The 13,030-nt window shown below is 41.2% G+C and overlaps 1 protein-coding gene across 4 annotated transcripts in view; it reads right to left on the bottom strand.

Moving 5' to 3' along the window:
- RHOBTB1 (Rho related BTB domain containing 1) overlaps positions 1 to 13,030 on the bottom strand; it is an 86,798-nt gene that overhangs the window by 20,581 nt on the left and 53,187 nt on the right. For all 4 annotated transcript variants that reach the window (XM_031956905.1, XM_031956904.1, XM_023505128.2 and 1 more), the window contains one exon: positions 3,758 to 3,943. In XM_031956905.1, coding sequence (XP_031812765.1) covers positions 3,758 to 3,943 — 186 coding nt within the window. The remainder of the gene's footprint in view (positions 1 to 3,757; positions 3,944 to 13,030) is intronic.

The raw sequence follows: 13,030 nt of genomic DNA, 5'->3' as shown, positions 1-13,030 counted from the left end.
TTGTGGGGACTCATTATTCCCATGAATCAAGAGTATTAGGAAATTTGCTCTGTATCAGGTATTGTCCTGTACTCTGAGGATAGATACAAAGCAAATAAAAAGAGAGTCAGTAAATATTCCGTATCCACTGTGGCACTAATTTGTCCCCTAGTACATTGTGTCCTGTTTCCTAGTGATCAGCTTGGGCATGTCTACACCATCTAGTAGCCTTGCTAGCTTTAATATTGAACTTTCTATTAAGAATGATTGAAAAAAAAGTATTAAGTCCTTACTACGTGCTAAGAAACAAACAAACAAAAGTCTTGGCTTTCAAGGAGCTCATGCTTTAATTAGGAGAGACAATACAAAAAAAAGGAAGTTCACTAAGGTGACAGATGGACAGATCTTGGCAGGGAAGGCCCAAGAATTCTTACTTAAATTCTGTTGTTAAGTCAGATGCTGGGGCTTCTGCAGCACAGAGTAAGCACACAATAAGGCCTGGTGAACCTCCATCTCACTGGATGGAACAGCACTGCTGGCCCCCATCTTAGTGGTAAATGATCAAGAAGCCTGGATGGGTTTTGGGTGGCTCTTCTTTGGGAAGGGACAAAGGGGGAAGTTAAATATTTCTACCATGATGCTCCAATTAGAGCATAATTTGCTTCCAGGTAAGGAACTCTGCATTATTATTTATATCCAGTGAATTCTCAATAAATATTTGTTGATTTATATCTGTGATACCTACACATAACTAAAACTGTGTAGTTACACACACACACACACACCCCACACACACTTACAAATGGGATAAGTAAAAAAGTCAATGAACTTTTAAGCTGTGACAACTACATAGCCCTTTAGGATACACTAGGAATGTCTTTTGTGTGGGAGATGGACTAGGTAATTGCTCAGGTTCCTTCCTTCTAAATTTGAGGGCTCTGTGGCTGCTGAGTTTTATAGCTTTATAGCTTTTTAAACAAATTTTTCATATCCTATCTCATCTGATCGTTAAAAAAATCTATGGGACTAGGAGGACAAGTATTATGATTATTTCTACTTTCTGGAAAAGGATATAGGAACTCTGAGAGGTAATGGGAGTTACCCAAGATCACATACTAAAGTACAGTAGAACTGTGACTCAAATCTGGATCCAGTGCTTTTTTCTCCCACAACACTGGTATCACTTTTTATAGACAAATTATTTAATCTCTCAGAGCCAGTTTCCTTAGGTATAATTAAAATTTTTTATTGATATAGCTTGTTTTCACATCACCCAAATTTCCCCCTTTCTTTTCCAAGAAAGCCTTTCCTAAAAAAATCATATTTTTTTGAAGAAAAAGAGAAAATAACTACTAAAACTGATCAATACTTCAAGAAACTCTGAAATGACATGATATTTTACAGTTCCGTTACCCCAGATCTCCCACCTCTGCAAAGCAGGAGATTAGGGCAATCTCCTCATATCTCTTCTTGGAACCTCAGTTACACTTTGTGATTCCACAATATTCCTTTTTGATTGTTTTGTGATAGTTGGTCTTTCCATCCAAATTGTTGTTGACATTATATATACTGCAATTTGAGGATGAAATAATTCTAGAATCAGATGGAAACCTTAGTAGCCTAACATATCAGGATGTCATAGGCACTTCAACATACTAAACAAATAGTAACGAGAGCTAGTTTCTTCCCAAGGTAGCCCATTCCACTTTGGAGGAGCTCTCATTGGGAGAAAGTCTCAACGGTCTTTCAGCACTTTCAAACATGGTGCCCATTTCTGCTCCTTGACACGGCCTTTTGCTTTTCCTTGTATCTCCAGTGTTTAGTCTAAGTGCCAGACACATTTTAGGCACTTAATAAAGACATGTTGACTATTGACTATGAAGATATGTTTCACGACTGTTGATCAACTCATAAGAGGAACCATAAATGCCGACCAACCTGTTCCCTTACAGTTCTAAATCACATGATCTGGTGATATTTTGCCTTTCTCAAGCCAGAAGGGTGTGCAATTGGGAAATGTAATATTTTACATACATTTTGGCACATTTTGAAAATGTCAAATGAAAACTATTCATAGCTATAAGATCATAATTCATACTTGATTCAATTCATCATTGAGGCATTTTGGTGGTTTTTTATTATATCAAAGCTTAAAATAAAAAGATGTGTGAAGCCATATGGAGACAAGGAGCAGTGTGTGCACGTGTGTGTACGTAGCGTGTTGTCTGTGTATGTTCTCTTGAATCAATTTCATCCAAAGAGTTTCCAAAAAGGAAAAAAAATGCGAGAACTTACTAAATAAATTTTCAGTTGGTGGTTGGGATTACTACAGATATCTGCCTACAGTTGCAAAAACACAACAACAAAAATTTACAAGAATCCTAAAGGGCAATGAAAAGAAATGAATCATCGTTAATACATTCTTTGAAAAATGTGAAGCTGTTTTTATAGACATTATTAAAAAATTGTGGGGGAAAAGTATTTTTAAATTCTATCTCCCATCATTTTCTTTTTGAAATATTTTTGCTTTATTGTGAACTTCATAAATAACAAATGAAATGAGCATTTATGTATTCAGTGTAGAACAAAAAAGATGATTGTCTATGACACTGTTCATCTCAATTATGCATGACTTGCCTCTTGTTTAAAACATAGGAAAAAAAATCAGCAAGTAACTTTCAAAGCTATCCTGCTCATCTGTGTTCCCTTTTGGTCTGATGCCTCTTCTGAGTTCTGAATGAACATCTTTTCAGTTTTTTTTTTTTTTGCTTCTTTCCCTCTCCCCTTTCATAATTTTCAATATTAATAAAACAAAGACATATTTCTAAGACATTTGGGATGTTATCATGTTTGTACACAAAGGGGAAAAATCTCATATTTTTTCATTTTATAATATAATATTTATTTATAATTTTATATTATTTATTATATATTAATATAATAATATTATAAATAGCTCCTAAGATATTTTTAGTCAGAATTCCCATTCCTCCTTTCCCGTTATAGAAAGAAAGAACTTTAAGGTCAAGTCCAGGTCATATTAGCCCGATAGCTAACTATTGCCAGTAGCCATGTCCAAGAAAATTAGGTGCCTATGACAAGGTATGTTCAAATGTCTTTGATACAGAGATTTCCGGAATTTCTATCGGGACTTATTGGTCAATTACATCATTGTACTAAGAAGGCCAAGGTCTCAGCATCCTTCAGGAGATCCCAGCTCCATTGTCTGAGTTCACCTGGCAAGCCACCTTATAAAGAGGCTGCTAGGTAGGTGCAGGGCAACCAGGTGTATTCAAGGTGAATTCAAGTTTTGTCTTAGATACTTAATAGCTGTGTTCTTGAGCAAGTCACTTAACCTGTTTGCCTTGGTTTCCTCATCTGTAAAATAGGGATAACAAAGGCTGAGGATCAAATGAGATGGTTTGTAAAGCACTTATCACGGAGTCTGGAACACAGTAGGTATTATGTAAAAGTGCTACCTACAATAAGAGTAGTAATAATAATAAGAAGAAAGAATAAAAAAGAAGAAAGAAAGAAGAAGAAGAAAAAGAAAGAAGAAAGGAAGAAAGAAGAAGAAGAAGCTGCTGCTGCTGCTGCTGTTATCCGAGCCAGTGTCATAGGGGATATAGCAGGAGTTTGGGTGATTTGCTGAACACTCTCCTTTCTGCTCTTGGAAGCCCGCCCCAAAGCCTGCATCCACCTAAGGAGAGGAGAGGGCAGATCTGCCGACTCCTCCAAAGGACAGAAAGCTGTGGCTGTGGGGCACGGCGGGCCTTACCTGGCCAATGGGCGTCGGGCTCGATTGACGGCTTCGAGATCAGCGTAGCGGAGGTCTAGCTGGCAGCCGACGAGGATTACGGGGGTGCGAGGACAGAAGTGCTTGATCTCTTGATACCACATGGTTTTCACATGATTTAGGGAGTTGGGATTAGCAATCGAAAAGCAGAGAACCACGACATCAGACCTACAAGGAAACCACAAAATAAATCCCGATGACATTTGCTTCAAGTGAGCATTTCCATCCCTCCACTGGGTTTTTGCATGTCTTTCTGCAAACCCCATGCCACATAAATCATCATTTTTTTAAAAAAGGAAAGAGAATGTATAGGGAGGGAGGGAGAGCCCTCTTGGAATCATGCAAACACAAGTCATGAGAAGCCTCCATGTTCACACCACACGGCAGCCCAAGGGCCCCCTTGCACACTGCTCTGGAGGAGCCACTTGGAGTATGGTCACACCTGACCAGGCTCACAGTGATGGGACAGACAACAAAGTGACTCAGACTTAGCCATAATATCACAACATGCTAAACTATTTCTGCTCACAAGAAATAGTTTTCTCATACCTTCTGCCCCACAAGAAGAAACCCCAGCAAGAGCACCCAAACCCCCAGGAGCGCCCACCGGCTGAAACATAAACATGAGATGGAATAAACCAATCGGATAAAGCAGACGGCCGGAATGCTACTGACGATACCTGCTCTCTGGGGCGTCAGGAAGCGAGCAGAAAGATCCCCAGTGCTCCTCCTCCCTTCACCCCAGCCTTGCCCCCAGACACACAAAGAAGGAAGGGATAGATATTTTGTAAAGGAAAAGGAAATTAAACAAAAGTTGTGCAAGAACTGACTCCTAATCGAGAGCAGGACAAAGGAAATGCCATCTGAAATACAGCCAACCAGGAGACAGGTTGAAGGGCAAGACAGAAGGTAGCATGGTGTCTTTGTGACCACAGAGACTCGAGTGCAAATCCTGCCTGTCACCAGCTGTGTAACCATGGGCAGGAGAGTTAACCTTTCTGTGTTTCGGCTTCTTCATCTGTAAATTGGTGACAATAAATCTATCTCGCCAGGCTGCTACAGGCTCAAATTGATATGTTGCATGTGATACACTTTGTGAGTTGTAAATCACTATAGAAGGGTCACCTGTTTTCATTTTTGGGGATGCAATGCAGGCAGGTTTCTTAGATATTTTTATTAATAAAAGTTAGCATAGGGCAGGAAAAAATGTAACAACTGGTCAACAATCCTGATACGAAACTTCCTCCCTGACTCCATGTCTATCTGTCTGTCCAGCGCTCGCTCTCATTGTCTCTGTCTCTCTCTCCCCTCGCCCCCATGTCTCTGTCTCTGTCTGTCTCTCTCTCTTTTTCTCTTCCTTCCTCCCTCCCTCCTTCCTCCCTCTCTCCCTTTTTCCTTCTTTCTTTCTCATCTTTTATATAATAAATCACCATCTTTGCAGAGAGCAAGCATTGTTACAAAACAGCCTTCTGATATACAGTCAGAACTGCTCAAAGGTATTCTGCCTATGACCATATTTGCAAGCTACTCACAGGAAAGGGAGCCTTTATAGGACATGGAGGCAGAAGGGAAAACAGGGAGGCTTTAGATGGCAATAAAAATTAGCCCTGAGGGACACAAATAGCAAGGGGTTAAACTCACAATTAACAACTCATCCCTGTTGTATCTACTTTCTGACAGATTCTGTGTTTCCAAGGGACAGAATGCTGAAATGAACAGTCTGCTGAACTGAAGAGTCAAGAAGAACAGAGTTCAAATCCCATTGGAGAGACTGTCTCTGGACAAGTTATTGAAACTTCTCAATCCATTGCCCATATGAAATGGGGATAAGAGCAGGCCCTAGCTCACAATATTTTATGAGGATTAGATGAGACAAGAGTATATAAAGCACTTTGCCAAACTTAAATTGATGTATCATTGCCAATTATATGATTATTACTTATGTAATAAACAGAATCATATCTAGGAATCCAAATATTGTTTTTTTCAGACACAAAGAAAGTATCCTCTCTAAGCCCATGGAGATAAATACATTTAGACACTCCCTCTCCCTATGCCCCATGGCCCACTACCTTTACCCAATTATTAAGCCATCGCTTCCTCTTGAAATTACTTGGTGTTTACTTGTTGGTGACAGGTCCTGTTTTTCTGGTAGACTATAAACTACCTGAGGGCAGGAACTGCTTCGTTTTGATCTTTGCTGCATCCTTAGCTCCTAGAATGGTGTCTGGCGCAGAGTAGGTCCTTGATAAATGCTTTATTATTAAATCTATACAGCAGGACATTTATATAGCTGGACAGAGAGACGTGCAGGGAGGGAGGAAGTTTCATATCAGGATTGTTGATCAGTTGTTCCAGTTTTCTTTATGCCTCATGCAGATTTTTATTAGCCAAGAAATCTGACTGCATTGCACACCCCAATACTAAAATACTAAAAATATTCACATGGGAATAAGTAGCTGTGGGGATGTTGATATTAAATACATGTTATCTTTCTCTAACTTGCTAATAAAGAAAAATGCCATCATTAGATAGCCAAGTATCCAGAAAAAATCCCTTTTATATTAAAATAGTTCTGAATTGAATGGAAATATTAGCTTGTATGTGATGGGATGTCCTTGGAAGTGAGGTTGAAATGGGGTGGTCTTTGATAGTACCTAGAGCAGCTTCAAGGTTACTAGAAATCAGCAAAGGACAGGAGCGGGGCTAAAAAGCCCAAGGGGAGCTCCAGCTGCTCTTTGGGCCTTTGGATTTATTGAATAGCACCTCATGATTCAGACATTTGGTAGTCAATTTTTCTACCCAACAGCACCAATGTTTCCTGGAACACGGCCCAAAGCACTCTCCACTAATCACTCATTAGTCCCTGGGTTTTTCTCTGGCCCCAGGTTCTATTTATATCAGCTAGCCGGGCCTCTGTCCATTGTGTTTCCTTCAGATCATCAAATAAAAGGAGACTATATTGTGAAAGGTCTGAGGCTTTATGAAACAGTCTCTGCTTTGGGGCTGAAGGGAAACAATCAGGAACGTGGCCGGCTGCGCCGTGTGGCTCTCTCTAATTGGCACTCCCAGGAGCCCGCTGGAGGTGCGTCAACGGCACCCATAAAGGAAAACATTCTCCATGGCGTCATTCACCTCCCTGAGTAGAGCCGAGACTTCGGTGCTGCGATTGAACATGATGCCGGTGCATGTGAGGACTAGAAATCAGGCATGGACCAGTTGCCAAGGCAACCCTCGGAACACTTGTGTCCCTGAACACACACGCTCGGTCCTCCCCAGATGACCAACAGAGAGGCAAGACCTCGGAGGCTGCAGTCTATTTAGAATCCCAGCACCATGTCCGCACACTAGGCCAAGTCTTCAGGAATGATTTTTTTTCAATTTCTGTTACACAAATATTTAAGCGTAAAAAATGTTTCTGGGAAGGTGGCTCAATGTCAAACACTCTGGATAATTTTTCTTCGTAGGAAATGCAGCCCAAGATTTGTCCTGCATAACACAGCTTCCTCAAAACTAAAATAGCTTATTGACTCAAAGATCCATTGATGACTTCTGAAAGCTGTATCCTTTCCCTTCTTCACATGATGAGACTCAGTGGATGGACCCACTTATCATCCCCCAGAAGGATCACCAAGCCTTGTCTTGGCCCACATGCCTCCATTTCTTATTTGGAAAGTGCCACGAAGGCCTTTTTTATTTTTGAAAGGTAATATAATCATTATTCTAAATCCTGCTCTTTTGGCACTTGAATAAGAATACAAGGATATCGATGCAGGAACAGGCCAACGGAGAGCTGGTGCTCTGGCAAAATCACCCCGTCTTCCCATCTCTCTCTAAATCCCCACCCTCATTCTGTTGGCATAAATGCCGATCTATACAAGCAAGGAGCTATTCTGGGAACACCAGTCTGGATTCCAAGCCAGTTTTTCTCTCTCTAGTCCAAGAAAGCACAGGACCTGCAGCTAAGAATATCTTTAGGCAGAACTCCAAGGAACGGGTGATATTCAATAACTTTTACTCAAAACACACATTCCGTGCAGAGATTGCTCAGTGTCTGACACCAGGTTGTCTTTAGAAAGGCTGGGCCTAGGAATGAGAAAAGGCCATTTGCCATTAGTCTCTCTTCTTCCTGCAGCATGGGCAGCCACACAGGGAGTGGGGCTCAAAGGTGAAACCCTAACCATCCCTCATCTTCGTTACTTGGGTGATCCACAGAACAGTTGCTCAAACTTTCGGGGTCTGTGACAATTATAATAGACCCAACCTCTCAGGGTCATTGTGAAGATGAAGTGTGAGATAATGTGAGGGAAGCATTTTATAAAATCGAAAGGGAGACAGTCAAAATAGCAATGATTAATTAGCAAGTTATTTTAATCAATTCTTATATAAAATATTTAAACATTTGTTTTAATAAAAATCAATAAATCTAATATTTTATGTGAATATTTTATAAATATACAAAATAAAAGATAAATGTATATTTTTAATAAAAAGTCTAATATAAATTTAATAAATAAAGTTTTAAAATCCAGTTTATTTAAAAAACAGTGGCAGACATGGCAGGGCATGGTGTGAATGGGGAAGGTAGCATGAGAAAAAGGGGAAGAGGAAGCTTCTATAAGTTTTCAAGGGCTTCTCAACTGTCACATCTGTGTACCAATGGAGAATAAAAAAAAAAGGAGGGAGGAAAGGGGAAGCAAAATTCTAAGACAGAAAAATGCACTTTCTTATTGTTTAGTCATATCTAACTCTTTGTGGTCTTATTTAGGGTTTTCTTGGCAAAGATATTGGAGGGGTTTGCCATTTCCTTCTGCAGTTCAATTTACAGATGGGGAAACTGAGGCAGAGGGTTAAATGATTTGCTGAGGGTAAATGATTTACACAGCTAGTAAATGTCTGCAGTCCAGCTTAATGGAATGCTTTCCAAAATGCACTTTTGCGCTATATGATCCAATAAACATTAATTAAACACCTACAGTGTGTCAGGAATTATGGGCACAAAAGACAAATTGAAGTAATCGTCACAAGGAGCTGCTATTGCACTGAGAGATACAAATGAACACAGACAAACTCTAAGACAAGCTCAGAGCTCCCTGGTCCTGCCTAAACCTGAACAAGACATCATGGCCCTCGGCTCTGGTCATTTTCACTGGGCGTCCTCCATGCCCCAAATCCAATCCCTCCTTCCCTTGGTCTCTTCTCACTGGCTTCCTTTAAGTCTCAGAAGGCCTGTGCAGCCCTCTTAGTACCAGAAGCTTCCACCCGTTGATTAACTTGGATTTATCTTGACTACATCTGGGCTGTCCATAGTTGTTTCCATATTGTTTCATCCAGTAGACTGGGAGCTCCTTGAGGTCAGGGCTTGGTTTGGTTTTCACCCTTTATTATCCCAGCACCAGGCACACAGAAAATGTTTAATAAATACTTTGTGCCTGACCAATAGAACACACTTCCAATAAATCACAACTTCAACAAATGCTCATCCTTTTTCTCTATGTAAACTATCATTTTCAGGTTCTGGGAGTGGTGGGAGATGTTCCCATCTGAGATTTAACAGGGACACATTCCCCTCCAAGAAATCTCAAAATAGTTTTGATGAGTTAAGTATGAAGCAATTACAATAAAAGAATAAAGGGGGAAAAGAAAACGAAAAGGGAAATTTCTCTTATTGTTGAGTCGGTGGGGGGGGGGTAGAAACAAGATGTAATTGTTAAAGGACTTTAACTTTTCTTTAGGGGTGAAACTAAAAAAAAGCCCTTCAAACCCCCAGTATTCCTTTATTTTACTTACTCTCCACAATGAACAATGAGGTCAGAGTGTATATATATATATATATATATATATATATATATATATAGAGAGAGAGAGAGAGAGAGAGAGAGAGAGAGAGATAGGAAAGACTGGCAAAGGAACGTGGAGGACATAACGTCTGTAAGGAGAGCTGTTGGAGGTTGGGGGAAAAGTGCCCAAAACTTTATGTCATCCATATTTCTTGGCCCGAGTCGGACTCAGAGCAGCAAATGCCACAAACCCATAAAAATTATCTTTAGAATGTCTCCAGCCAAATTTAGCAAACAGAGTAGGGAAGAGTTCATAGAAGGATCCAAATGAAGAGCTGTATCTCCTTTCTAAGACATCAGATCTGGCCTTTGAAGAAATCTTTGGAAAAATGAATTAGAAAATCACCTGTCAGGAGCCAAATGAGGTGCTAGGGATTAATGAGCCTCAGTTTTTTTTCCCTTTGCTTCAAGGCTGCTCCTCATCCTGCTCAGCCCATCCCTCTCTCTTTAGTGTAACGGAGAAGAGATCTCAATTTCCTCATCTGAAAAATGAAGGTGCTGGGCTAGATGAGCTTTACAATCCCTTTCAGTTCCAATTCTATGGCTTATGACCAACACAGGTGAACAATCAACTGCACGCAAACACCAGAAGGGCTAAAGAGTTGCAAGAGAGATTATGGGAAATGGGATGGTCCAACTGGAAGGTCAACAAAGGTTGATTTAACCCAGAAGGGCAAACCCTACATCCTCTTTCAGATCGACCTCAGGGGCTTTGATTAAAGGCCAGAACATCCCATTTTCAACTCTCTAAACAATGGTTACTCCATCCAGTGTTTAATTATGGGGCCAGATGGCCACGCCAAGAGCTGATGGGGTCTAGACATGGCTAGACAGCTCAGAAATATGTCCTTTGCTAATTGACTCATCGTTGTTCCCTCATCCTTTCTGCACAATAATGTCCCACCTTCCTTTGCACTTCAGTGAACTATAATCTCATGGTTTCCCTACCTAAGAATAATGAATCGATACCTCTTATCATTGGTCCCACTCCAAGAAAGCCCAATTATTAATGCTGCTCTTGAGCTTTCAGATCCATTCCTCCCAGTCCCAAAGCTGTCCCTGGCACATTCTGTACAACAATGTCCAAAGCCCTTCCTAGCTGCGTTCCCCTTCCATGCACCCTATCGGATAGTGCGAGACCAAATGGACAAATCCACATAGCGCAGAACAGCATGGAGCAAGGCACGGGACGGGGACACGTTACACAGGAGCTTGGTTTGGGGGTGTTACTGGGTCTTTTTTAGTAGGGAGCAGCCAGTGTCAGATGAGATGGGAAGGATCTGGTCAGTGAGGGTCAGCATAACAGGTGACCTGCAGATGGATGGCTGGGTCAGTCCACACTCATGATGAATGAAAAGCCCTGCTGGGGACAGCCTGTCAGGGAGAACCGGGGGATCCGAGTAAGGTAGGATGAGACCATGCAGAGCCCTCGATGTGGGCAGAGGAAATCATGTCCATACTTTACCAAGAGCAGAGAGGCTTCTTAAGTACAGATGTTAAGTGGGGGGAACTGTCAAAACACCCTGAAATATATCCAGATTGGGGAGCGATTAGCATGCAGAACTTTCTCTTTTTTCCCAGGTCCCTAACTACAGGTTTAGTAGGAAACAACATTTTAAAATGCAGATTAAATCATCACCCTCCCTCCCCTACCATGAGATGGGGTCACTCTGAAAAATGAAAGTGGGGCCATTCCCCAATTTCACACTAAATGTGTGTTAACACTGGCCTGGGATAGATCACTCTTTATCAGGGATTCTTAACCTGGAGCATCTGTGAACTTTAAAAATAAATATAAACACATGTATTTTGATAACTCTTTCAGTATAAATGTGTTCATCATTCTGAGATGGAATCCATAGGTTTCAGGCTGTTGGAGAGTTTGTGACACAAAGAAGTTTAAGAACCTCTGCTCTGGAGATTTTTTCCAGTTGAAAAAACAATCAAACAATTCTTCAGTGGCTGTACTAAGTAATGTAATAGTACACATCACGCAAATATTAGCCTGACGAGAAAGGGCTGATGGGAAAATCTCCCCCAAATCGGCCAGGACTCATTAATGGACTAAAGTGAAGGGAGGTAATAACTAGGCTCCTCCAGGTATTTTTCTTTCGTTCTCCTTGGCCTGTTGTTCTATAATAAGAAGAGCAAACTACACGCCCTTTGAACACAAATATGGGCAATCTCTTCAAACATCCAATTGTAAGTCAAAGAATCAGAGAACCTTGTCATTTCAAAGGACCTCCGTCATCCTCCAGCACAACCCAAATTTGCAAAAGAATCTCCTTGCCACTTCACCTGATGCATAGGCATCCAGTATTGCTGGGCACCCCGAAGGCCTGGCACCTCCCCAAAGCACCTCCTGCTTCCCAAGCCTGCCCAAAGCTCCTGAATAGCTCTAATTGACAGGAGGTCCAACCTAAATTGGCTTACGCAAGTGCTATTCACTGCTCCTAATTCCCCCCCCTCCTTCTAGGCAGAAGTCTGTTCCTTATACAGCACTTTCTAGCCATAATATGAACATGACTTCTATAGAAACAGAAATCAGGAAAATAAATGAAGAATCATCATAAGATGAAAATAATTTTTTTTCCTTCTCATTTCCTTCCCGTCTTGATACCAAAGCACTTTATGTAATGATGTTTCATTTAAAGTCGAAAACAGCATCTTCTTGGGGGGTGGTGGGATATGATGGTATTAAGGATCGACAACAAATTTATATTGAAAACAATTCAACAAGACTGAGGTGCTCGGCTGTGACCGTGTGCACTTGTCTCTCAGCTGACTTCCAAAAGAAAGGGCAAGACTCAACTTCATCAGAGATTTTGGCCAGCCCCCCACCACCTTGCCCTCAACTCTTGAAGATAGTTAAGTGATTTGCTCAATATGGCTCAATAGACGGGCACAAAATAAACCTAACCAGTATCATATATTACAAAGAAAGACTCAAGAATGATGAAGCTGAGGCAGAAAAACCTGAACTCATAAATCCCAGAGCCTTTTCAGTTGAGGACTAAAGTAAACCAGTTAAGAATAACTATGTCTTTTAGGCTTTTTTTGAGCCCGGTGATTTCACTGGCGTGGAAAGGCCCTTCACTGAAGTAGACTTGCTAACTCAACTCTCCAACCAGTCTTAAAGAGTTGTCCTTGGTGCTGAGATGGTTAATCAAGAACCGTTTTCAGAAAGCGGATGTGTCCGAGGCAGGCCTTGGACCCTGATCTTCCCTGCTCATGTCTGGACCTCTAACTATCACGTCATGTGGTTTCTTAAGAATACCACTAACAACTGAAAATGAAACCCACAGGAACTGGGCGGCGTTTCTCCAGATTTTGCCCACGGCAGTTCCACATGAGAAGGGACGGATGGTCAACATGTTTTGGAAACCATCTTCAAGGGTGGATTAACCCGCTCGAC

The sequence above is a fragment of the Sarcophilus harrisii genome, chromosome 2 (genome assembly GCF_902635505.1).
Source record: "Sarcophilus harrisii chromosome 2, mSarHar1.11, whole genome shotgun sequence".
Classification (NCBI taxonomy): Eukaryota; Metazoa; Chordata; class Mammalia; order Dasyuromorphia; family Dasyuridae; genus Sarcophilus; species Sarcophilus harrisii.
The sequence above is the reverse complement of the archived record's forward strand: the minus strand, read 5'-3'. Positions and strand labels throughout refer to the sequence as shown.